We start from the raw sequence: 24,914 nt of genomic DNA on the forward strand, positions 1-24,914 counted from the left end.
CACCTGCATCCTCACTTGCATTTTCTTCAGGAAATGCAAATATTCGAGATTCTGATTATATAATATTCATTAACAGGATAGGTAAAATTCACTGTAGGGCTACATTGTATATGACATTACATTATTATGTTTTTAAGTGTGCAGGAGTAGGGGGTACGTGGGTTCAGGTTAAATATTTGAAGGGGTACATGACTGTGAAAAGTTAGGGAACCACTGCTCTACATGATCAGTGTGATGTTTTTTTTTTTTCTTTAAAAACCCAAAGTTCTGTTATTAGTTCAGCAGAGGCCTTTCCAGCAAGTCTACAAAATCCTCATTTATGAGAAAAGATGGTTTTAGAAGAAGAACTTCTCCATTTTTAAAAAGAATAAAGGAAGAAACACATTAAAAGTTTTACTGAAACATCAATAGGAAGAGTTAGTGGGTTGATGCAGTGTGACATTAGTTTATATTTCATAATCTCTGTTTTAGTAAAACCATGTTGAAAATGGTGCATCATATTTGATAAAGCAGGTATATGAGGTCATGTAACTCTAAATCAGTCAATTGTCATTTTACTGTATTGTATTTCATGCATTTTACACATCATCAAGCAACAAAAAGTATTTTTCTATTTTTCAAGTGAACTAAGAAACGTTTAAATTACATAATTTGGTAACAGGAAAGAGACTTTTCCCATGTGTATTGTGAGAAATGCATCTCTATCTGTTTTCAGGCCTAATATCATGTAAAATAAAAAGTTTGTGATCCACAAAATGAGGAAAAATAAGTGAAATGTTATATTTTATAAGATTCTACCATGCTAGTTCCATTGGTGGATATCTCGCTGTTGCATGAAAATAGCACTAACAAATGCTTTTATGAATGTATGGAATAACCAATGTGTTGACATGTTGGTTATTTATTATGTTTTTAAAGGTAAAAAACAAAACAATATTTTAGCTTTGAGGCAGGATGTATCAAATATGATACAAACTAAAACTCGTGAATGGAAATTCAAATTTTATTTTTATTTTTTTCATAGGGACCAATAAAAGCTCCAGTTTCAAAACACTGGAATTTTCTGTCAATAATTTAATGATTCAGGCTTTACAGGAAACTCATTTCTTAAGAACTTTCAGATTTTGCAAACAATTTCCTCAAAATTAGATAAATTAGGTAATTTGTGGATTTATTTATGAGTTATTGCAGGTCTGGGCATCTCTGCTGAGGCTGCTGCCCCCACAAGCCAGCTAAGGATGAGGGGAAGAAGATGGATGGATGGTATCTAGTGACAATTTGGGATTAAAATAACTGCAATTACGTAATGAACAGAACAGTTTAATAAGCCTTTTCACACTCTCGCACTGTTTCAGTTCCTCTGCATTAGGTCAAAGGTCAAGAGGGATTAACTCACCATGGCTGACGGTGTAGGAAGTGAGTCTGACAGAGATTTAGATTGTTTTAGCCGTTTGAGCATAGATTCTTTAAAAGATTTTTTGCTTAAACTTGATATCGGTCATGGCAGAAAGACAGAGTTAGCTGCTAAAGCTAATGCTGCACACGAGCTAAAAATTCTGTTTTTTCTTGACTTTTCAAACTATTTCAGCTGATGATGTCACTCCAGTTCATTTATCGACCTGTCAATTTTGTGCACTTCCTTCAAAGTTGTAAAGTGAATTAAAATAATATGTTAATAAAAATGGACCTGGTTAGTGAATGGTGGACCTCGTAAATGTACCTTTTCAAAGAGAACTCATACTGTCCTTTTCACACTCGAAAATCTCACTTGTCCCATCAATAATAATGATACATTTTATCCATAAGCGCTTTTCAAAAACTCTAAAACACTTTACAGTTGTTAAAACAATTACACAAGTCAGAAAAAGAAACCAACAACAACAATAAAGTAAATACATAACAGTCAAAAGTTAAAAGCTTGGGAGAGGAGTGTGGAAGCAGAGGAGGTCTGTCACTTTGATACTGTTTCTCACATTGGTTTTACAGAAGTGCTCAGATACGTGCATCATTCCCTGGTAGAGTCCTAATCCGCCCGCTGGAGACTCTGGTAGTCTGTGTTTTTATTCACCAGGGGTGGAAGCGAGGAGACTGCCCTAGCTTCAATACTGCTGCTAAGCTGCTATCATCAGTTCTTAAAAGTGCTTGATCGGCCGAAAACGACATCAGCGGAAAACTCTGGTCACCTCCTTAAGTCCGAATGTGTAATATTAATAATATAAACACAAATAAAACACTAAAGATCTCTGGAATAACATTAAAAACGCTTAAAAAATCTTCAAACAGGATGAATTGATGTCCTGGTGGGCTGGATTTGGCCCTCAGGGCTTAAGTTTGATACATACAGTACATTATTAAAACATCACATAGCAGCAGATGTGTTTCCTGTGTGTCTTTCACTAAAGGGAAGTACCGTACCTCTCTGTGTCTGCGGCGCGTCAGTGCACCTCTAGTGAAGGCCTGGATGGTGATGGTGGCCTGTCGGATCATGAGGAACAGCTGCCTGACCGAAACCATGCGATACGTCTTCTGGATCACAAGAGCAGCCTTGGTGTAGCGCAGAGTCCGAGCCAACCTGTGCTCACACACCAAACACACACATGAGTCAGAGCCAACCTGTGCTCACACACCAAACACACACATCCTGTGCTCACACACCAAACACACACATGAGTCAGAGCCAACCTGTGCTCACACACCAAACACACACATCCTGTGCTCACACACCAAACACACACATCCTGTGCTCACACACCAAACACACGCATGAGTCAGAGCCAACCTGTGCTCACACACCAAACACACACATCCTGTGCTCACACACCAAACACACACATCCTGTGCTCACACACCAAACACACACATGAGTCAGAGCCAACCTGTGCTCACACACCAAACACACACATCCTGTGCTCACACACCAAACACACACATCCTGTGCTCACACACCAAACACACGCATGGAAAACCCTTTCAGGTGTACAGGCACATTTTGCAACATCAGCAGTTTTAAAAGCTATTTCAGTGACTGGACTTTAGAATTGTTTTTATTCAAGGACTCGTTTTGAGGGGAAACGACCTTTCTAAGGCTGTAAGAAGGGCTGGGGTCAATTATAAATGTAATTGTGTAATAATTCATTACAATTATGACAGTTATAATCGTAATTGTAATTGAAAACACTTTTGCCGTTTTAATCATAATGAAATTGTAATTGAATTCAGATGATTGACTGAATTGTAATTGACATAGAAATTCAGAGATTAAAAACTGTACATTACAATTCAATTAAATGTAAAACTGGGGAATCGTGTTAAAGTTCTATGGCTTACACATACAGTATGTAGTTAATAATTCTAAAATTCTGTTTCATATTAAGTTTTTCCACTACCATTTAATAAAAATTAAATCTCGGGTTATATACTGACAGAAAAAAGGCTCAGACGCCCACACCAAATATATAAATACTAATATTTTCATTGATTAGTGAAGGTTCTAAATAATCAATTGGATGTTGATCTAACCACATAATCATTGCTAAAACCATTGCTTAAGGCAAAGACAAGTGCAGCAGGTAAACATGTTCTGTATTTTTCCACTCTGAGCTATTGCAGCCACTCACTCCTTTCCCTGGAATGGTCAAGGTCAATGCCATATATGGCATTATTGAAATCTTTGTGTAAACAGTTAAAAACTCACTTTCTGAATTACTTGAGATGTCATTTGTAACACTGTGATGATATTGAATAACATGTTGAAAAGTGGGGCTCATCCGTCTGTATTAGTTATTGGAGTCAGGTTACACAAGAGCACAATAACTGATAAACGGATGACGTGAGTGGAAAGCATAAATTAGTCCTGCACATGAAGTTCGGGACTCTTTGATTTTGCTCAAGACTCTGTTCTAGGCATTTATCTCAGAAGGCTGTGGTTGAGCCTGAGATCTCGTATTGAACTGTTTCCTGCACAACAGGTAAAATAAAAGGTCAAGTAAGAATTTGAACTGTGATCCTTCCTATTCAACGAACACGCTGGAATAAGAATAGATAATATTCCAACATTAAGAAGGCGAACAAGGTAACAAAGAGATGAGAAACACATTAGATGATAGATAACGTTTTTTTTTTCATTTAAGACATGAATCAAAAGTGATCCGTTATCATAAGAGATGCTAACAGGAAGCTAACACAAGAGGAAGGATAAGTTCTATATAGGCTCCGTAATTTTGATTGCAGTCATTGTAATTGAACTATAGTAATTGAAAACAAAATTGCAATTGACTTAAAGGGGGGAGAATGATCATTGTAATTTTAATTATAATTGGAAAAAATGCTGGTCACCGAAATTGTAATTGAACATGGATAATTGAAAACCATTGTAATTGACCCTGACATGACTCAAAGCAACTTATTTCTATACATGGTGAACACAAACCTAATTCAACAAACTGAACACATGGTGAGGGGACGGGAGGACATGTTTACAGCGAGGGTTACAAACAGATATATTTAGAGGGGTGGGAATTAATGTTAAAAAAAACAAAAACACATTGAACGTTGAAGTTTAATCATTTCACATTATTTCCGTTTAAGCAGTAAAATTGTTTGGTGTTGAGTTTGTGGCATTATGGATATGAAGGAAATTTATTGGGAAAAACTTAATGCTCCACTTAATTTCTCACAAGATTAAAAACAGTCGCGCAGCTGATAATGACACACTTATTTTGTTTTTTAGATTTAAAAGAGGAAGGCAGTTAATAAAACAGTTGGATGATGGCTGGAGGAATATCCCTTTTTATGATTGACAATCTGCCAACGCAGATATTTTCAGAATGGACAGATTGATGAATCTGTGCTCACCTCCTGGCCAGCATTCCTCTGCTGTATCTCTGTAAAGTGACGACCGCCCACTGGATCCGTGTGTATCTGATCCGACACAACCACCCTCTGACATGACTCTGGATGATCACTGCAGCCACTCGCAGCTTCTCAGCCCTCAGCCTCTCCAGGAACGCCACCTGGCCCGATCGGAAGAACACCTTGGTCTTTCCGAAGCAGTACTGGTCTGGATCTGGGATGAGCTCTGGTAGGATGTGTGTGCAGGAGCCCCGAGCGTTATCTGGGCTCTGTCGCCCTCGAAGCAGAACCCGGTACCTGCTGAAGAACTCCTCATAGGTCCATCTAGTCAAGTCAGTACAGAATGGAGGAGTAATTCATGTGCATCTGTTAAGGACATGTGTCAAACTCAAGGCTTGTGGGTAAAATCCGGCACTAGTGCATCCAATTTGGTCCGCAGGAAACAGTAAAAATGACTGAAAACATTCATTATTGTATAAATGACCAAATATTACAGCTGTAGATATCTCAGGCCTTCCAAATACACAAATTCAATCAAACTCCACAATATTTGTAGGTTTTTCCACCCAACTTTCCTCAAATTATTTCACTAAATTTACCCAAATTAGATAAAAATTGGTCACAAAATGAACAAAATTTGAAGTTTAGGGAGCGATATCCGTCACTTATTGCTTGCATATTGTCTGTGATTTAAACTTAAAGCCCGTGGCCCAAATCCGGCCCGCAGGAGACAGTGAAAATGACAGAGAAAACATGAATTTACATGTAAATTACTAAGTAATCCAGTTCAAGATATCTCAAATTCACCAATTTACTGAAACTTTACAATACTTCTAGGTGCTTACCATTTTCCTTTAGTTTATGTCACATGAATGCAGTCATTTATAATTGTAAATTGTGGAAATAACTCTCAATTTTTTTGACAAATCTTGCATATTCTCAAAAACAATTTCACAATTGATGTTAAAATTGCTCTTTTTTTCCCCACCTAAAATCTGTGGAACACTTGAGAACAAACTGGTCCATATTTGGCTCCTGTGGTAATAATAATAATAATAATAATAATAATAATAATAATAATAATAATAATAATAATAATAATAATAATAATAATAATAATAATAACAAATGTGCAGGAAAGGCTGAGCACCTTGATGGATATCCGGCTGCACTGATTCGGATGGTCTCCAGCACTCCACAGGCTCTCAGCTGCTGGACGGTTCTCTTGGGGTCAAAACTATTAGGAGTTTGAGAGTTTTTGTTTTTTTTAAATGTGAGCAACTAATCAGAAAATATCACATGAATGAGTGGTGGAGGAGGAGGGGGAGGAGTTACATGAAAGGCTCTTTGAGGTCGTTGGGTTTGATGCAGCGCACATAGTGAGGAGTGGTGCTGTTCAGGGTGTCCATCAACATCTGCAAGGACTGACGGAACTGAAAAGCAAAGCATGATGAGAAGACGCTGCTGCATCACAACGAACGTTCAAACCAGGGTTGGGTTCATTCTAATTGTAATTGTATAATTGGTATTTAATTACAATTATGGCATAATTGTAATTGTAATTTTAAAAATGTGTTGCTGTCGTAGTCATAAATAAACTATAATTGAGTTTAGATAATTTACTTTGTAATTATAATTGTCAATTACAATTTAACGCAAAACTGGGGAACCATGTTACAGTTCTACAGTTCTACACATATTTAGTTAGCATTTATTATAATGTGTTTCATTTAAAGCTTTCCCACATTTGACCATTTTAAAGAAATTGAAATCAAAGCGTAACAATGTTACCAATAGATAGGAAAGAAATTAGATGATAGATATTTGTTTTTAGTGTATTATACAGGACTTACTATCATAAGAGATGCTAACACAAAGCTAACACAAGAGGAAGATTAACTTTTATAAGGTGTTTTATTTCAGGCTCAGTAATTGTGATTATTTATTTTATTTTAAAAGAACTTTAGTAATTGAGAACGTAAATGGAATGGAATTTAGGAGGATACAAATTAGTTGTCATTTAATTGGAAAAAATGCTATTCACTGTAATCGTAATTGAATTGTAATTGAACATGGGTAATTGAAAACGTAATTGTAACTGTAGAAGTGTAACTGACCCCAACCCTGGTTGAAACCAAGGCGCCTCATTGGTTTTTCACCTGGAAGCCAACAGTCAGTTTGTGTTCTCTGGTAGCTCGTTTCCCAGAGCGAACGCTCCCGTTAGCCACGGTGGCCATGTTTCCATGCTGCTGGAACAACTCAGACACAAGCTCCGACTGTCACACACAGGCACGCGGTATTAACACAGGGTTAATTAAAAAACCAGACTGAGATTAGATCAGTGAGTATGTTCCTAGTTCCTTTGTAGGCTATTTTTTAGACAACTTCACCACAAACTAACAGAATTATTGCTCATTAAATATTATATTTTCTTGTAATTTATTGAAACAGGATGAATTAACAGGATGAAACAGTGGCTATCCGTACGGTTGTCTTATCAATATACCAATAATCTATTCTTACGCAGCGCCCCTATTTGGCCAGTTTAGGTCACGCGATAGGTCAGTCATTGGTCAGTTTAGGTCACGTGACTAAGACTAAACCTTACGATAAACCTAACCCTAACCCTGCGATAATGAATTATAACCTAACCCTAACCGTAATCTTAAACCTAATGCTAAATCTAACCCTAAACCTAAAACTAACCCTAACCCTTTGGGGGGTGAATCAAGAAAGATAACGAAAAACCTAAACCCGACCTTAACCCTAAAAATTGTTGCGATATTGGATTATACCAAACCCTAATCCTAAACTTAACCCTAACCCTAAACCTAACCCTAACCCTAAACCTAACCTTAAGACCCAAGTAATTGTACTTCGGTAACCGTACCAATAGCACCAAGGATTGTCCGTATGGCAACACTTTCATTAATTAATGCTGTAGAGTCCATTTTATCACACTTTTGACAATAGGAGACAATATTTAGCTACATTTTACAAACAAGACTGTATTTACTTACTATTGAAGCAATCACATAACAGTTGCATTGGTAATTAAAACAAATAAATCAATTTAAATTACACTCATTGTTTTGAATTTGTAGATTAAGCCTTAAAGAAATAATGTTCAAGACACATTTAGAGGTTTAGGAAAGCCCACTGTTCCAAAAATGAAAAAAGCATATCAAAATATGGAGAGGATAAACTTGAAGAGGGGGCACACGTGACAAACACTGGATTAGAAGATCATCTACTGTACCTGACTCGCTTTGAGGATGTTGATGAGCTCTTCAAACACTGTGTCTCGATTCTTATCCAGAAAGCCCTCACATTCATATTGCACCTAAAGAACATTTTTAAAAACCTTCATCCAAACACAGGAACATGTGACGAAGACAACAACGGACGTCAATCACTCACCGTGTCGGCAAAGTGCAGGACAATGAAGGCGCTGTTGGACAAACGAGGCTTACGGAAGTGAGGGTGAGGCTTGCTGCTCAGGTGCTGGTCGTACAGCTTCCTCGCCCAGTTCTCATCGGAACCTTTAGGCATCTGAATTATTGACAGAAAATAGGGCTTTGAGTTAACCAGCATTATACTGTATGTGACAGAGGAAGGAGAAGTGAAACACCCAGGACTCACCCTGCACTCCTCATCTAACAGGTCAAACATGCCCATCTGGCCCTCGATGAGGTTGATGCACTCCTGGTTGTCACTAAACTCAATGCGACTCCATGGCAGCTCCTCTCGGACATACTCCTCCTGCTCCAAGTGAAACACGTGCTGCAGGCAAACGCTAGTGTTACAAAGCTGAGACAATGTCAGCCTGTGAAAGTTCAGCAAACCCTGGAGAAGCCTTACTGCATGATGTTTCTCACAGTACATTACAGAGATCCTACTTTGATACGTTTAAAAACCCATTTATATTCTGTGGCTTTTAAACTGGACTAAGAACTGGCATTATTGGTTTTGTATTTTTATTTATTGTATCTCATTCATTTTACTTGTGTAAACTTTTATAACCCCTGTACAGCACTTTGGTCAACGTCTGTTATTTTTAAATGTGCTCTATAAACAAAATTGACTTGACTGATCCACCCATCTAAATGTGTACAAAGACTTTGTTAAGAGCCTTTCTTTACAATAATAATAATAATAATAATAATAATATTACACTTGTTGGAACACAAATTAAGATGTGATCAATTACAACAAATAGATTAGATAGATAGATCACACTGTACTGCACAATAGTAACAGCACAATATTCTTTCAGCACAAATTAAATGGCTTTGCTATAATCGTTCCTTTCAAGGCCATCCCTGACTCCCTCTCCCTTACTCTCTTCCCCCCATCACTCCCCTCTCTTTTTATATTCTCGCCTCTAATAAAGTTTGGTTTTCCATTTCTTAGAAACAAATAAAACGTGCTTGGCTGTCACAAAAAGACTACATTACATATAGTCTTAACTTTTGACAACATATGCAGACACAAAGAAGAAAGAAAAAGCCAATAATAATAATAATAATTTTATATATTATTGATCATTTTACAATAAAATTATAGTCCCTTCATTTCACCCATTTCCCCTGAGGCATAGCAGTAAGCTGAAACTACATTAGGGTGACGTGGAGAGGAATTCAGGGTTAAGGGTCTTTCTCAGGGACTCAATGTGGTAGCGAGGCTAGGACACCCCTCCCCAATAAGATTATAATGATAATAGTGGGATTTATAAATATTTATATATACAGTTTTGTATGTTTTACAAATCATACAGAAGATGGAGTGTAGATTAATGCAGAATGGTCACTATGGAGCTAAATTTGGATGTATGGATGGATGGATGGATGGATGATGGATAGATATATAGATGGATGGATGGATGGATGATAGATAGATATATAGATGGATGGATGGATGGATGATAGATAGATATATAGATGGATGGATGGATGATGGATGGATGGATGGATGGATAGATATATAGATGGATGGATGGATGGATGGATGGATAGATGGAAGGATGGAAGGATGGAAGGATGGAAGGATGGATGGATGGATGATGGATAGATATATAGATTGATGGATGGATGGATGGATGGATGGATGGATTGATGGATGGATAGATAGATGGATAGATGGATGATGGATAGATACTGTATATAGATGTATGGATGGATAGATGTATGGATGGATGGATGGATGATGGATAGATAGATATATAGATGGATGGATGGATGAATAGATGGAAGGATGGATTGATGGATGATGGATAGATATATAGATGGATGGATGGATGGATGGATTGATGGATGATGGATAGATATATAGATGGATGGATGGATGGATGGATGATGGATAGATATATAGATGGATGGATGGATGGATGGAAGGAAGGATGGATGGATGGATGTATAGATGGATGGATGGATGATGGATAGATATATAGATGGATAGATGGATGATGGATAGATACTGTATATAGATGGATGGATGGATAGATACTGTATATAGATGGATGGATGGATGATGGATAGATATATAGATGGATGGATGGATGATGGATAGATGGAAGGATGGATTGATGGATGATGGATAGATATATAGATGGATGGATGGATGGATGGATGATGGATAGATATATAGATGGATGGATGGATGGATGGAAGGAAGGATGGATGGATGGATGTATAGATGGATGGATGGATGATGGATAGATATATAGATGGATAGATGGATGATGGATAGATACTGTATATAGATGGATGATGGATAGATACTGTATATAGATGGATGGATGGATGATGGATAGATATATAGATGGATGGATGGATGATGGATAGATGGAAGGATGGATTGATGGATGATGGATAGATATATAGATGGATGGATGGATGGATGGATGGATAGATATATAGATGGATGGATGGATGGATGGATGGATGGAAGGAAGGATGGATGGATGGATGGATGGATGGATAGATGGAGTGACTCACTCTGTTGAACTGCTGCTGTAACTTTTCATTTGCATAATTAATGCAGAACTGCTCGAAGCTGTTGCACTCAAAGGTCTCAAATCTGTTGAAATGTAAAAGAAAACTCGTCAATTGAACCAAAATGGAACTCATCACACGTTCTACAGCTTTCACACTCACCCATAAATATCTAAGACACCAATAAAGGAGCGTGTTTCCCCCCTCTGACTGCGCAGCGCTGAGTTGAGCCTGTGAACAGTCCAGGTGAACAGTTGACCATAGATGTGTTTAGCAAGAGCATCTCTGGCCTCCACGGCCTGCTGACCATTCATTGGTTTAACCAGCTTCTCTCCCCCCACAGTCAGTCTGCGGTGGCACAGCCAGTGAGCCATCTGAGATCCCTCCACTCCCAACAACTTGGAGAAGATGGCCAGTGAGCGATCATCTGCCTGAAACATGAGACCAAAAGCACTGCAGTGATGGGTTTTAGAAAAAAAAAATGAGTGAGCGAGAAGAGAAAACTAAAATCTAAGGGAAATCCTTACATTAACATAGCTTCGATCAGAACTTCTCCCACTGGCCTCAATGTTTACATTTCCAAGGTGGAGAACAGCTGATAAGATCCTGAAGAGCTCCATCTGCTGCACAGGCTGCACACCTTGGAAAGAGGAAAGTTAGCTTTATCATTATTTTCTCATTTCTAAAAAAGGAATGTTAAAAACTCTGTCAGGAGTCTAAAGACTATAGTTCTCATATCTGAATCCAAACACCCCGTTTGTCCAATTACAACATTTTGCTCAGAATTCTATTAAAAAACAACTATAGAGCGTAATGATGGAATGAATGAGTGATAACACACATTTTAAAGAATCTTATTTTGTAAATAAGTGTAAAGAAACTGTATTTTAGTGCTTCCTGAAGGGATTTTTTTCTATAGTTTTGATATTTTTTTGTCATCTCCCGCCAAGCGTTGGACTAAGGCTAACTCTTGTATTTTCAGTTCATGTTCTAATTAAGATCATTTCTATCATCATTATTATATTTATCATTTTAACTAAAAATAAACAAAAAAAACCCATATTTCCAATGCTTTCGTTTGTAAATTTTACACTTTCTCTCAAGTACCCCCTGGAGTGCCATTGCGTACCCCTAGGTGTACATGTACCCCCATTTGAGAAACACTGGTTTAAAACATGTGAACACATCCTGTTTCACCTCCTCCGCACCCCCCAGCTACATGCGCACCTTTGCTTTCCCAAGACAGTAGCAACCGATCACTGAGAGATCGTAATCCAACAGTGACACAAAGGGTGCTTTCTTACATATAGTCCCATGTGACCATGTGAACAGTATTAGGAAGAGAGACAAGTGAAATGAATGATGTGGGAGTAATACGGAAGGGAGTGTGGAAATGTATGTGATGTGTTTGCTTGTGTGCTGACAAAGCGGCTCTGAAAATAGATGGCTGGATGACGGGATGGATGGATGGATGGATATTTGTGTGTGTGCTGCCTGATGGAGCGCTGGGTTGTGTGTGTGTGTGTGTGCCTCTTGCAGTGAAAACAGTGTGTGTGATTGCTGTGTGTTGCAGCTGAGCTGTCACTGCATGGAGTTGCTCCGTTCCTCAGACAAAGGTCTTCTCGGGGATGAAAGACCCCCCAATCACCCAATAAACACTTGCATTACCCTCACAGGGACTAAGGATTTATTAAGGTAAAAAAACTACTTAGTTCTGCTTTAAAGGGCCCATGTTACGTGACATCGACTTTTCTGTGCTTTAAACATGATAAAGTGCTATTTGGGCTTCATACACATGCCTAAAGTGTTTTTTTCATTGATCCCCTCAATCCCCACCTTGCTCCAATTTGATGACGCGTTCCCACTTTGATGATGAATTTGACAAGCACTGAGTTAGAGAAGCCACGCCTCCAGGAAGCTCTCTGCCGTGATTGACATGTAAACAGACACGCCCACAAAAGTGAGCATTTCAGTGTCCTTCGCGCAGTGCTATGTCTGCATTTTCTACAGTCTATGTATGTACAGGCCAACGCCCCGCCCCCACGCTCTGTCTCGTGTTTATAAAGCAGCATGAGCTCGGCTACGGAGTGGGTGGGAGGAGGGCGGGCCGTCCTCTGGCCCTACGTCACTGTGTGGGGAGGAGGAAGTCAGTATACAGACACACCCACTCAGGAATGTGAATAAGAAGGGCACAAATCAACATGTTTGTGTAGAGTTGCTCAGAAAGTGACTTTTCAGAGGCTAAAACTCAGGAAAACAGGCGAGTTTGGGAAAATAAACCTCAAATATTACGTTTTCGGGTTCTTAGAACAAATGGAGATGGGTGAGAAATAGCATGACATGGGACCTTTAACTGCTAAGAATCCCAAAATTCCATTATTGTGAACAATAGATACAAATGTTTCCATGTATTGTATATTAGTAACGTAGATGTACATTGTACATGTGGATGACCTACCGAGAACGGTTAAGGAGTTGCGTGTGAGCTCCAGGTCTGACATGTCATCAGTCCCAGGTATCTGCATCTCTCCTCCCTGGTTAGTGTAGCGGAAATGCTCAGGAGCGTCTGGAGACACAACAATGAACAACGTTCACATCGATCAGCTCCCAGTGGCAACTGGGATGGAAGAATGAACTCTCACCCAGTTTGAGGCCCCTCATCTCAGGAAGGTCTCTGGACGCACACAGCTGGTAGAAGATGTGGTAGTTTCTCTCTGCTGAGGCCTAACATGAACAAACACAGAGCAATTAATGATTTTCACGTCTGTTCCCATCATCAGAGGAGACAAATGACAAAATACAAATACTTCATTACTGTACTTAAGTAGATTTTTCTGGTATCTGTACTTTACTTGAGTATTTATTTTTTTTAGTGACTTTTTACTTTTACTCTTTATTTTTTTAAATAAATATCTGTACTTCCTACTCCTTACATTTAAAAAATGAGCTAGTCACAAAAGACGCATTTTATTTACAAATGTTAATTATTATGAGTACTAAATTCTTCAGATGTTCATAAAGGGTAACAAACTTCATTTATTTCCATATACCAGTATTATACAAGTTCTTACAAAATGCTAAACTCAAAGCTCTGGGTTTTATTGAGCATTTGCACATTTTATTTTCTTGATACATTTAGTTTACAAATTGTATTATGAGTGTTAAAATCTCCATGTGTTCAAAAGTAACACATTTAACTTGTTTACATGCACCAGTTTTCTACAAGATCTTAAAAAAAATAAAAATAAAACATATGAAGTTTGCTGGTTTAAAAACCCTGTCTTATTATTGAAGGGAGATTTGTTTTTACTTAATTACTTTTACTCAAGTAAGGGAGAAACTTCAGTACTTTAACTTTGACCAGAGTCATTTTTTATTCAAGTATCTATACTTTTACTTGAGTATTGAAGACTAGTCGTTTTGCCACCTCTGGCCATCATTGAAGGAAAGAGAACAGTGTAAATGATGAAAGCCTATACCTGAAAAACAACCCTGGACTTCTCCAGCAGATATGTCCTCATGTTCGCCCTGATGATGTCCCCCTTTCTGCCAAAGCCGATCTCAATGTATTTCCCAAAACGACTACTATTGTCATTTCGAGTGGTTTTGGCATTCCCTATGGACTGGAGACACAAGCACACAGTTAAAACTAACTTTCTACATACAGTATTACTACAAACTCTATTCTTTCTCTCACGTCATGTATCTTGTTCTTGAGTCAACACATCCAAGCATAGAAAACTAATATCTATAAAAATCTAAACAAAAATGTATTTGTCCTGCATCTGATTAACATTGTGTGTGTGTGTGTGTGTGTGTGTGTGTGTGTGTGTGTGTGTGTGTGTGTGTGTGTGTGTGTGTGTGTGTGTGTGTGTGTGTGTGTGTGTGTGTGTGTGTGTGTGTGTGTGTGTGTGTGCGTGCGTGTGTGTGTGTGTGTGCGTGCGTGTGTGTGTGTGTGTATTAGTTCTGAGTGTCGCCTCGTCCTTGTTTCTGTTGAACCATAAAAACGATGACCCACTGTTGAAATGACTCATTGTTAAATTTTATGACTTACGGTTACAAGAGTTACAGATAAATTAGTAATCATGTTATCTTGTGACTGTGTTTTTACCAGTGCAGCTTATTATCTGCGAGATGATTAAAAACCTAAAATAAATGCATAGCTGTCATTTGAAGTGTAAACAGGGGTGCGCCCCAAAAATGGGGCGACCATGGCTCAGTGGAAGAGTGGGGCGTCCAATAACCGAAGGGTTGAGGGTTCGAACCCCACTCTATCCAAGTCATTGTCATTATGTCCATGGGCAAGGCACTTTACCCAAATTGACTATTATGAATGGGTATGAATTGTGCATGAATTCTGGTGGTGGTCAGAGGCACAAAATGGCAGCCACGCTTCTGTCAGTATTCCCCAGGGCAGTTGTGGCTACAATGTAGCTTACCACCACCAGTGTGACTGGTGTGAATAAATAATGGTTTCTGTATGCACTTTGAGTCTCCTTTAAAAAAGCACTTTATAAATCTAATCTTTTTTTTTTTTTTTTGACAAATTCACAACAAACTCACAGCACTATTGCTCAATAAAATACGATATTTTCTTATCATTTATTGAAACAGAATTATTTTATGCTGCAGAGGCCATGTTTAGCTACATTTTATATAGGAGACCATATTTACATACTAATGAAATAATCACATAAAAGTCGCATTAGCGTTTTATTTAAAATAAATGTCACTTTAAATTCCACTCATTGTTTGAAATTTGTAGATTAAGCCTCAGGGAACCAACGTTGGACACACAATTTGGGGTTCAGGAGAGCTCGCTGTTCCACAAATTAAAAAGAATATGGTTAAATTATATAGAGTGTACTTATGATATGAAGAGGGGGTACATTATTTGACAAAAATGCAAAGGGGGTACACGGGACAAAAACAGATTGAGAACCAGTGGTTTAGATGAATGTAAACACTGTGGGACAGCAGTAACTACTCACTTCTACCATGACATGTGACCAGTTTTAATGATAACCAGGTGAATATATAAACTGTATCATTTGTATTCAGTTCGTTTTTTTTTTTCTTCCTCCACAGCATCACCGCATGTGTTTCATCCTCCATCAGAGCCACTTACCTCCATGATGGGGTTTGAGGCTAGCACCTTCTCCTCCACACTGGTCTGCTGAGCCGATCCTCCAACCACAGCAAAGAATCTCATGGTGAATTTTGCTGACACAGTTTTCCCGGATCCAGACTCTCCACTGATGATGATGGACTGGTTCCTCTCTTCTCTACCCATGGTGCGGTACGCGTTCTCGGCCACAGAGAAGATGTGAGGCTCCATGTCGTTCATGTCCTGCCCACTGTAAGCATCGATCACCTCCTCCCCATAGATGGGCAGCTGCTCATAGGGATTGATGGCCACCAACACAATCCCTGACGGGACAAACAGAGAACGTCATAAACCCTCTCTGCTCATCAGCTTATATTTTTATAAAACACACCTTATGGATTCAAAAAGAGTTCACCAGGGTTGGGCTCAATTACATATTCAATTATCCATGTTCCATTACAATTTAATTATGCTTACTGTGACCGGCATTTTTTCCAGTCACAATTAATAGTACAATTATAATTTTTCCCCTGAAAGTCAATCACAATTACGTTCTCAAAGTCCAAATTCAAATAATCACAATTATTGAGTCTTTAGTAAATAACACCATAAAACTTAACCTTTCTCTTATGTTAGTATTCTGTTAGCATCTCTTTTGATAATGAATTGGTTTTGTGTCTTAAATCGGCTGTAACATACACTAAAAACATCATTTATCAATCGATTTGTTTCTCATCTCTTGGTTACCATGTTAGGCTTCCTAAACCATGAATATATTGGTATTCATATTTTTGGTGTGTGCGTCTGAGACTTTTTCCAGTCAGTATAAGCCTAGATTTAAATGTATTTAAATTGTTTCCAGGGTATATGCAGGAATCCTGAGGTTAATTTCAATATCTTTAAGACTTTTTTAAAAACCTTTCAAAAAAAAAAAATGAAGACCTCATCGCCACTTTAAGATGTTGTCAGCAACACATATTTATCAGTTGTAGTTTGCAATTTAACAGAAATGAGGTAAGCTGAGAAGGAATACAACTCGAAAGAATAAATGATTCCCCTCAGGTCACAACAAGTAACAACCGTTATTCAAGGCCAACTGGCAGAAAACAAGAACTTATTTCAACATGATCAAAATGTAGGACATGTGTGTGAGATTGTGTGATTTGCTTTCAATCAGCTTGATCTGCGTTCACACTGCAGGCAACTGTGACCCAAATCTGATTTTTTTTAGGAGTCAAGTGACCAGATCTGATTTTTTTAAAGCAGCGTAAACACTGAAATCCAACCCATTACCTGATCTTTACAAAGCAGATTTAGACCACTTCCATATGTGGTCCTGAATCAGATGCGGATCAGATCTTTTCCAATGTGACCTCAGTGGGAACGGACAAGGAGGATTTAATGCATGTTTGATACGCTGACGTCACATTAGAGCAACAGCTGTGGGAGTGAGCGTGGCAGTGTAGCAGCTGTCCTCTGCTCACCATGGAGCGGACAGGGACAGAACTGAAGCATCCACTGTTGATTGAATCAATCTTTTTTCTGCACAAGAACACGTATTATCCTCATATTTGATACGTGGATTATGTAATCAGATCCACTGTCTCTTGTGCGCACTGCGCACAGGTGTGTGTTTGACGTGTGTTTGTAACGCAACGTGTGCTGATCTGACGTTGACATCGACAGTTGTCTGTTAATAAAAGCAGGCTTACCACTAAAACAAGCATAAATATGTCATTTGTATGAGGAAAAAAATAGCTTTTAACTGTTGGTTTTGGGTCAGGCACGGATATATACATATAGCTAATGTCTGTCGGGCCTGTAGGTTTCAGTTTTGCTCTGTCGGGTTTGGTCAAAGCTTGATATCAATTCAATTCAATTCAACTTTATTATTATGTCATTATATATGTATTATTTATCATAAGTGGTCTGTGTTTAAAAGCAAATCAGCAACACAAAAAGCCTCCTCCTCTGCACCTGCTCATTCTCTGGTTCCGCTGCACAAAAACTTTGAGACAAATGCAAAAATGCGCATGCGGGTCAGTTTGGAACCACAAACCGTTCACACTGGAGTCTGATATAAGTCACATTTTAAATGGTAATGTGAACGGACAAAGAAAAAATTGGATTTGAGCAAAAAATGGGAATTGAGCGTTAAGGCTTGGAGTGTGAACCATCACCTCTGTGTGAAACAGCTATTTGAGCTTTTTTTTTTTTTTTTTTTTGTTCTACACCACAGGAAGTGCAATCATCATGAGACAGCAATGCATATTTTGTTATTGCAATAAAATACATTGATTTATTTTATTGCTTAATTGTGACCATCACCAGCCCTCCCTAAGGAAGGGTAAGAAATCTTTTATTATAGGGAGGATATAAAAAGGGAGAGCAGGGAGCCCCAGGCAACCCCCCCGTGGCCGAGCAACCTCCCAGATGCCCCCAAGATCCCAGGCCGAGAGGCAGCCCCCGCCCCCCACACACACATCCGAGGAAGCCCCAAGCAGCCGAGCACCCAGCGCATCCCCCCACCGACCCCAACCCCCAACCCCAAGGCCCCCCGCCAGCTTTTCTTTGAGCCTTCGGTGCAAGGTGTTGGATTGGCGAGAAGTTGTGCCATTAATGAGCCAGATTTTCCTTCTGCTTGCTCAGCAAGATGGTCTACATCCGTTTGAAGCGTGTTGCACACACTAGCTCGAGTACGTAACCGAGTCAAAGCTTCAATACCAATAAAATGTATTACCTCATAAAATCACGATTCAGACTTTTTTAATACTTTTTAAGACCCTGCGGACACCCTGGTTTAATTAGACTATAATTAACAGTTTTTATAGAATTTCCATTACAATTACAATTAGAAAGTCATTTATCTGAACTCAATTACAATTGAATTATTATTACAACAGCAACAGATTTCTTAAATTACAATGATGCCATAATTGTAATTAATGATCAACTGCACAATTACAAATATAATAGGTCTTTTCACACTCTGGAACTGTGCATGTGCGACCTGGAGGGGGTCATAGGTCGAGTGGGAGAAAAATGTAAACAAGCTCGTTCACTCTGTTAATATTTCCAACCTAACAGCGTTTGTAATGTTATTCCAGAGATCGTTAGTGTTTCAATAGTGTTTATATTATTAATATTACACATATTAAGATTCGAGGAGTTGACCAGGAGGTAACACCAGCAGAGCCTCGTGAGCCTGAACAGAAACATGGAGGTCAGAGGATAGAGCAGTGGTGCGCAACCTGCGGCTCTGGAGCCTAATGTGGCTCTTTGACTCTTGTGCAATGGCTCCCTATAACTTGAAAAAAAAAAACTATTGAAATAAATAGTTTTTTTTTTTTTAACAGAGGCTATTGATGATTAATGACAAATAAAAAAGTTATTTCAATTTAACCTAAAATAAATCACGTTGTGCAATGACTCAGCACCTTCCTATTTCACCTCCTGCAACATCTACAGACCATCAACTTTCCTGCACCTGTGGCTAACCTTACGTTTTAAATCCCTGGTAAGATAATTAAACCAACAAAAACACTATTGTGGAAGAAAAAAGAGATTTTAATTGTGTGGGAACAGATTCATTTAACCACCAATGTGCTGGTTAAATATGCTTTATGTGTGGCAAGAAATGAGCAATTAGCATGTGTTGATCACATGATCATGTGTTATCATATTCAAGTTACTTTTTGAAGCCCTTTAAATACATTAACTAAAAATAACATTGTGTTCATGTAAATTGAGATGTGTAAGAATTTGAAAATACAAGATACTGTTTTATTTCTTGATGTCAATTTATTTTATTTTATTTTAAACTTTAAGTTGCCATTTACATGATCAATAAAAATGAAATCAAACATTATTCTATATAATTTTAACTGCATAGAATTTAATACACTGCATTGTCTTCATTGAGAAGGTAACTTTTTGGCTCCAGGAGGACTTTAATCCAGGTGAGACGAGGTTAAATGGTTCCTTGTAGAGTAAAGGTTGCAGACCCCTGGGATAGAGGAATGAAAGAAGATGAATGGATGAATTTGTATAAGAGGCTGAAGTAAGCTTGTTTTGCAGAGTGATGGGTCTTATTCTGTGTGAAGGAGGAGTGCAGTCATCTAGGTGGAGCTCAAAGTAGAGTTGTTGCTCCTCTTAAATAAAGGGACAGTTGAATATTATCCTGGTCTCACTATAAAGAACGGTTCCTCTGTTCCTCATCAGTTTAACGCGTCTATCTGCTTTAATTCTATATTTAGTTCATTAAAACTTTGACCTCTGAGGCGTAGACAGAAGAGAACAGAACGATTCAGCGTTATCTTTTTAACTTCTCGCCACCGTGCGCTCAAAATGCGTCATTGCCTTTGCAGGTGTTACATCCATCTGTTTTGTGCCGTGTTCCATGCTCACCACAGTAAGTGTAGATGCTGCTGTAGTCCAGGAAGCGAACCCGCAGGTTGTGCAGCACAGCAGGCTCATGGAGGAAACTGAGAGCTGTGAGATCATTCTCACCCTCCAGAATATCAGGGTTCCCCAGAGGAGGGAGATCAGAGGAAGAGCTCACTGGGTAACGGACCTCCTGTCAAACAAGTCCAAGTCGTGAGTGTTTAAAGTCGCAAAGCTGCAATGGTTTCTCAGTTAAAACTCAAGAGTGTCAACGTAGGATCTTACATTTCTATCACAGAGCTGTAGCAGTAGCTCTTTGTGTCCAGGTTTATAGTCCTGGATGATCTGAGCTGAAACCCAGACTGCATCAGAATCTGGGATCCACACACTCGCCCCCTGGACCAGAAACACATCATAGTACACAACAGGCTAAAGGTTTGTAAATGAATACAATGGAAGGTTATAGCTACATAAATAATGTAAAATTATAGTTTAGATCTTTCAGAAAAATGATAAAAGACTATTAATGTCCATGAAGACCTAAAGCTGGAGTAGCTGACAGTAGCATTATAGGGTGCTATTCCCATGGCTGCGTAATATGAAATAATTCAGGCAAATTTTCTCAAGGTGAGTCTAATTTTGTGCTACTCCCACAAGAATGTAAGGGGACCAAAAGACACATGTCCATGGGACACACATGGACATTGATGAATGATTTTGTACACATGTATTAAAAAACGGTTAATTGATTTGCAGACCCCATCAAGAAAACTTTCATTTCTATAACAAATCTGGCAAATATCTTGCCAGATTTGTTATGTAGGCTTCCCAGCCAGGGAAGCCTACATATTCATATGATGAAATAAATCAAATATTCAAATAATTTTATGCTAAACTGTACTCGTCAGATAATAATCCAAAAGAAGAAGACATCAAATCATGTCTCACCAGCCTAGATTTACCCCAGCTCTCCACTGAACAAAAAAACACCCCACTAACAAATATATGAATATACTCTGCCCTCAATAGAATGCCTAACAATCCTTCTGGCCTGGGGTCCGCCTGTTCGGTGTAACTGTGGCCGTCTGCTGGGCGTGGGCCTTGGCTCCTCTGCTGGGGTCTCCGGTGTGGGGCTCTCTGGGCCCTGTCCTCGGGTGGGTGGGTGGGCGGATGTTGGCGCGGGGCCTTGGGGTCGGTGGCGGGGTGAGCTGGGTCCTCGGCTCCTTGGGGCTTTCTAGGGTGTGCATGTGGGGGGCAGTGGCTGTCTCTCGGCTCGGGATCTTGGGGGCGTCTGAGGGGTTGCAAGGCCGTGGGGGGTGGCCTGGGGCTCCTTGGCCCCCACTCTTTCTGCTAGCCTGGCTGCGTCTTTGGGCCCAGGGCAGCTCTTGGGTTTGATGGAGAGGTTTTTGCACAAACATTGGTCTACGATGCACTGGCACGCCTTGGACTGTGGGATTAAACTCGTAGTGGGCTCAACCTTAGACACGTTGATCCCAAATACCTGTTTTAGGTATAATCACTCACTCCTTCCCTCTGTCCACAGCCACCACCATTATACCTAAGCGTCACTCTTATCACCAGACTGGCTTGATCACACAACACAATAAGCACAATATGCACAACTACAACTTCACATCGTACTCTGATTTTAAAATAATCAACTCTTCCCCACCCTTTCCATTTCCTACCTTGAGTCTCTCCTCCTTGTTCCCTTCCCCCTCCCTCTCTCTCAATTTCCCTCCTCCTCCAACCCATTACAGACCCCACCCTACCTTCAAGTTACCGCCCCATTTCACTCATCAATGTCGACATAAAAATCATCACCAAAGCCCTCTCTCATAAAATAGAAAAAGTTATTGCATTAATAATTCACCCAGACCAAACTGGATTCATGAAAGGAACAAACTCATCCAATAACACACGTAAATAACTTTAAATTGAACACAAATCATGTTTTATCTGTCCATCCTAATGTTTAACTCAAGTTTACCATTTTTCATAATAAAACTATTATCTACGATAATCACACACACACACCATCACCATCTGCCTTGCATGATATACAACTCTCCATACACATTTTAATGTTTCTATTTAAAGTATTCTAACTTAATGCTGAGCTGCTGATGTAATGTTCTGTCATTTTTGTGATATTGTTGACAATAATGCGATTTCCCTTGCATGTGATGCTATAATTATTGATAGAATAGGATTACACTTTTTAAAATAGCTGTCAAATATTTCACGTATGTACCCTGAAAAAGTATTATTAAAAGCAAATATTAAGAATTATAAGTGGAGTTTACAATATGTCAATGTTTCAGGCACAGTGAACTTTAGGGTTGACAGTACAAGATTCTTGAAATTATATTTAATTAGGTATAATAAAAAAAAAGGGGGGGGGGGACCTAAAGGTGGACACTGAATAAAAGCAAATTGGTCCTGCACTAAATCCATCTGAAGCTATATGAAGATATGGTTACAAGGAACTTGTGACTTCACGATGTTCCTCCTGTTAATGTCTGGCTTTCCTGTGCAAATGTACGTGTAAAAATAATCCAACTGAATGTGACAGATGTGAGATTGAAACGTAAAAGTAAATAATTTATTCAAGGTAATTTCTTTCTGCTCTGAGACTTCCCTATTCACCCAGTTGAGATATATTTCACCCATCAGCACAAAAAGCTCCTAAATGGTTAATTATTAACTCTGGTCATCCTCTCTCAGAAGCTAAACTGCCTCCATTATTACTCAATCACCACCTATTTAACTCATAAATGTGTCAATAGCACAAATCAGGTCCAATTCTTAATAAATCCCTGAAATTATAAATATTATAAATGTGTCAAACGCTTTGAGAGGAATTTCAGATAAATTGTTATTCAGTATTTGCTGTTTAAAAGGATTCATTTGTAGTAAATTCTATTTTTTAATGAAAGTTTGAAAATAAATAGGAATAATTGAAATAAAAGTATTGTTACCTTGCTGTATAATTCCAGTGTTGCCATCGTCAGTATTTCAAAGCGTGGATGGAGGCGTCACATGAGGCTGTGGTGAGTGTAACATTTCCAAAAGAACACTGCAGGGGCCCACTTCCTGTCCAGGGGACAATACTTTGCACTTTGCTCACATAAATGACGGCCAGGTTAACTGTTAAACTGCAAAGTGATGTAGTTTATAGTTAGAGTCAGAGGTTTAACATCTGCACCTTTTCACCAACTCAACTTTGTAGTTACAGTGACTTCATAGCTGACCTATCAGAGCGTTATGTTGGAGTGGTGTTCCTCAGTGGAGGTCACATTGGACAACCATGCTTCTTCTGAAAGGACACATTAAGAGATGAAAACTGTGAAGACAAATGACAGACTGTAGGATTTACCTAGACCAGTGGTTCCAAAACTTTTCAGCCCGCGACCCCCAAAATGAAGGTTCCAGAGCCTGGGGACCACCCACCGTACCTGGAGGTGGTTGAACACAGACATGTGGAGACAGAGCTATCTATAAGGGGGGAAAAAGGGGAGAGATTTCAGGGGTAAAAACCAGTGTTCCATAAATATAACCACACATCATGCAGCTCCATCGTCTGTCCACTGGGAGGCAGCATCTGTTCAGGAAAGTATTTTTAAATTGAACAAGTACAGATACAAACAAAAAGGCACATTTTCACATGAATATAGATTATAGACAAGGTTAATGACATAAAGGACAAAACAAAAAAAACCCCAAGGGGCTAAACAATGTACTTACATTAAATAAATAAATAAAAATGTGGGCTATTGTATTAAATCAAGTTTTTTCTTAAAAGAAACCAGTCTAGAGGCATTTCTGCCATGAAGAAAAGTTAAAGAACTGGCAAAAAGTTTTAGCTAATTCCTCCAGTGGGTAAAATTAGGCTTAGATTTAAAGAAACATTTATGAATGTAATATTTAGCTAACAAAACAATATTATTTACATCAAAATCAAACATCTTACCAGTAACAAACAAGCCAAATGTCACATCTGATACAGTGAACACGTTAAGAGAGCTAATAAAATAAATACATGTGGCTTTCTTCACCACAGAAATACTAATACTTTTTTTTTTTTATTATTATCCAGGCGTAAGATTAGTTTATTGTAAAATGTATATAATTATTATTTCCAGGTTTCAGTCTTTCATACACTTCTCAGTCATTACCTAAAATAGTCACTTTTTTATTTTAATATTGCAGCAAAACTTGTGTAAACATAGTCAGACTTCTTCCCTTTGTTTCTCAGTAAATATGATTACCTGCCCACAACATGGGGTGTTTTAGTAAGATAATCAGATGCAAAGCAATAGTTCTTAAACATGCATACCAGGGTTGGGCTCAATTACATTTTTCAGTTACAATTACATCTTCAATTACCCATGTTCAATTACAATTATAGTGACCAGCATTTTTTCCAATTACAATAAAATACAATTGTTTTATCCCACGAAAGTCAATTACAATCACTTTACATTTCTCAAAGACTAAAGGTCAATTACAACTAATCACAAATACTGAGCCTGAAATAAATAACTATAAAAGTTAACCTTGTGTTAGCTTTCTGTTAG

At 38.6% G+C, this 24,914-nt stretch overlaps 1 protein-coding gene across 1 annotated transcript in view; it reads right to left on the reverse strand.

Annotated features, from left to right (window-relative positions):
- Positions 1-24,914, reverse strand: part of LOC114461674 (unconventional myosin-Vb) — a 52,599-nt gene that overhangs the window by 26,431 nt on the left and 1,254 nt on the right. The window contains exons 2-21 of the mRNA XM_028443929.1: positions 23,714-23,832; positions 23,589-23,653; positions 23,316-23,492; positions 20,620-20,730; positions 20,359-20,527; positions 15,973-16,274; positions 14,324-14,467; positions 13,487-13,568; positions 13,303-13,410; positions 11,372-11,484; positions 11,007-11,275; positions 10,848-10,929; positions 8,494-8,634; positions 8,272-8,403; positions 8,111-8,194; positions 7,011-7,127; positions 6,187-6,284; positions 6,002-6,088; positions 4,855-5,175; positions 2,416-2,572 (exon numbers count right to left, since the gene is read on the reverse strand). Coding sequence (XP_028299730.1) covers positions 2,416-2,572; positions 4,855-5,175; positions 6,002-6,088; positions 6,187-6,284; positions 7,011-7,127; positions 8,111-8,194; positions 8,272-8,403; positions 8,494-8,634; positions 10,848-10,929; positions 11,007-11,275; positions 11,372-11,484; positions 13,303-13,410; positions 13,487-13,568; positions 14,324-14,467; positions 15,973-16,274; positions 20,359-20,527; positions 20,620-20,730; positions 23,316-23,342 — 2,544 coding nt within the window. The 5' untranslated portion in view covers positions 23,343-23,492; positions 23,589-23,653; positions 23,714-23,832. The remainder of the gene's footprint in view (positions 1-2,415; positions 2,573-4,854; positions 5,176-6,001; positions 6,089-6,186; positions 6,285-7,010; positions 7,128-8,110; positions 8,195-8,271; positions 8,404-8,493; positions 8,635-10,847; positions 10,930-11,006; positions 11,276-11,371; positions 11,485-13,302; positions 13,411-13,486; positions 13,569-14,323; positions 14,468-15,972; positions 16,275-20,358; positions 20,528-20,619; positions 20,731-23,315; positions 23,493-23,588; positions 23,654-23,713; positions 23,833-24,914) is intronic.

Source organism: Gouania willdenowi, chromosome 4, assembly GCF_900634775.1.
Source record: "Gouania willdenowi chromosome 4, fGouWil2.1, whole genome shotgun sequence".
Lineage (NCBI taxonomy): Eukaryota > Metazoa > Chordata > Actinopteri > Blenniiformes > Gobiesocidae > Gouania > Gouania willdenowi.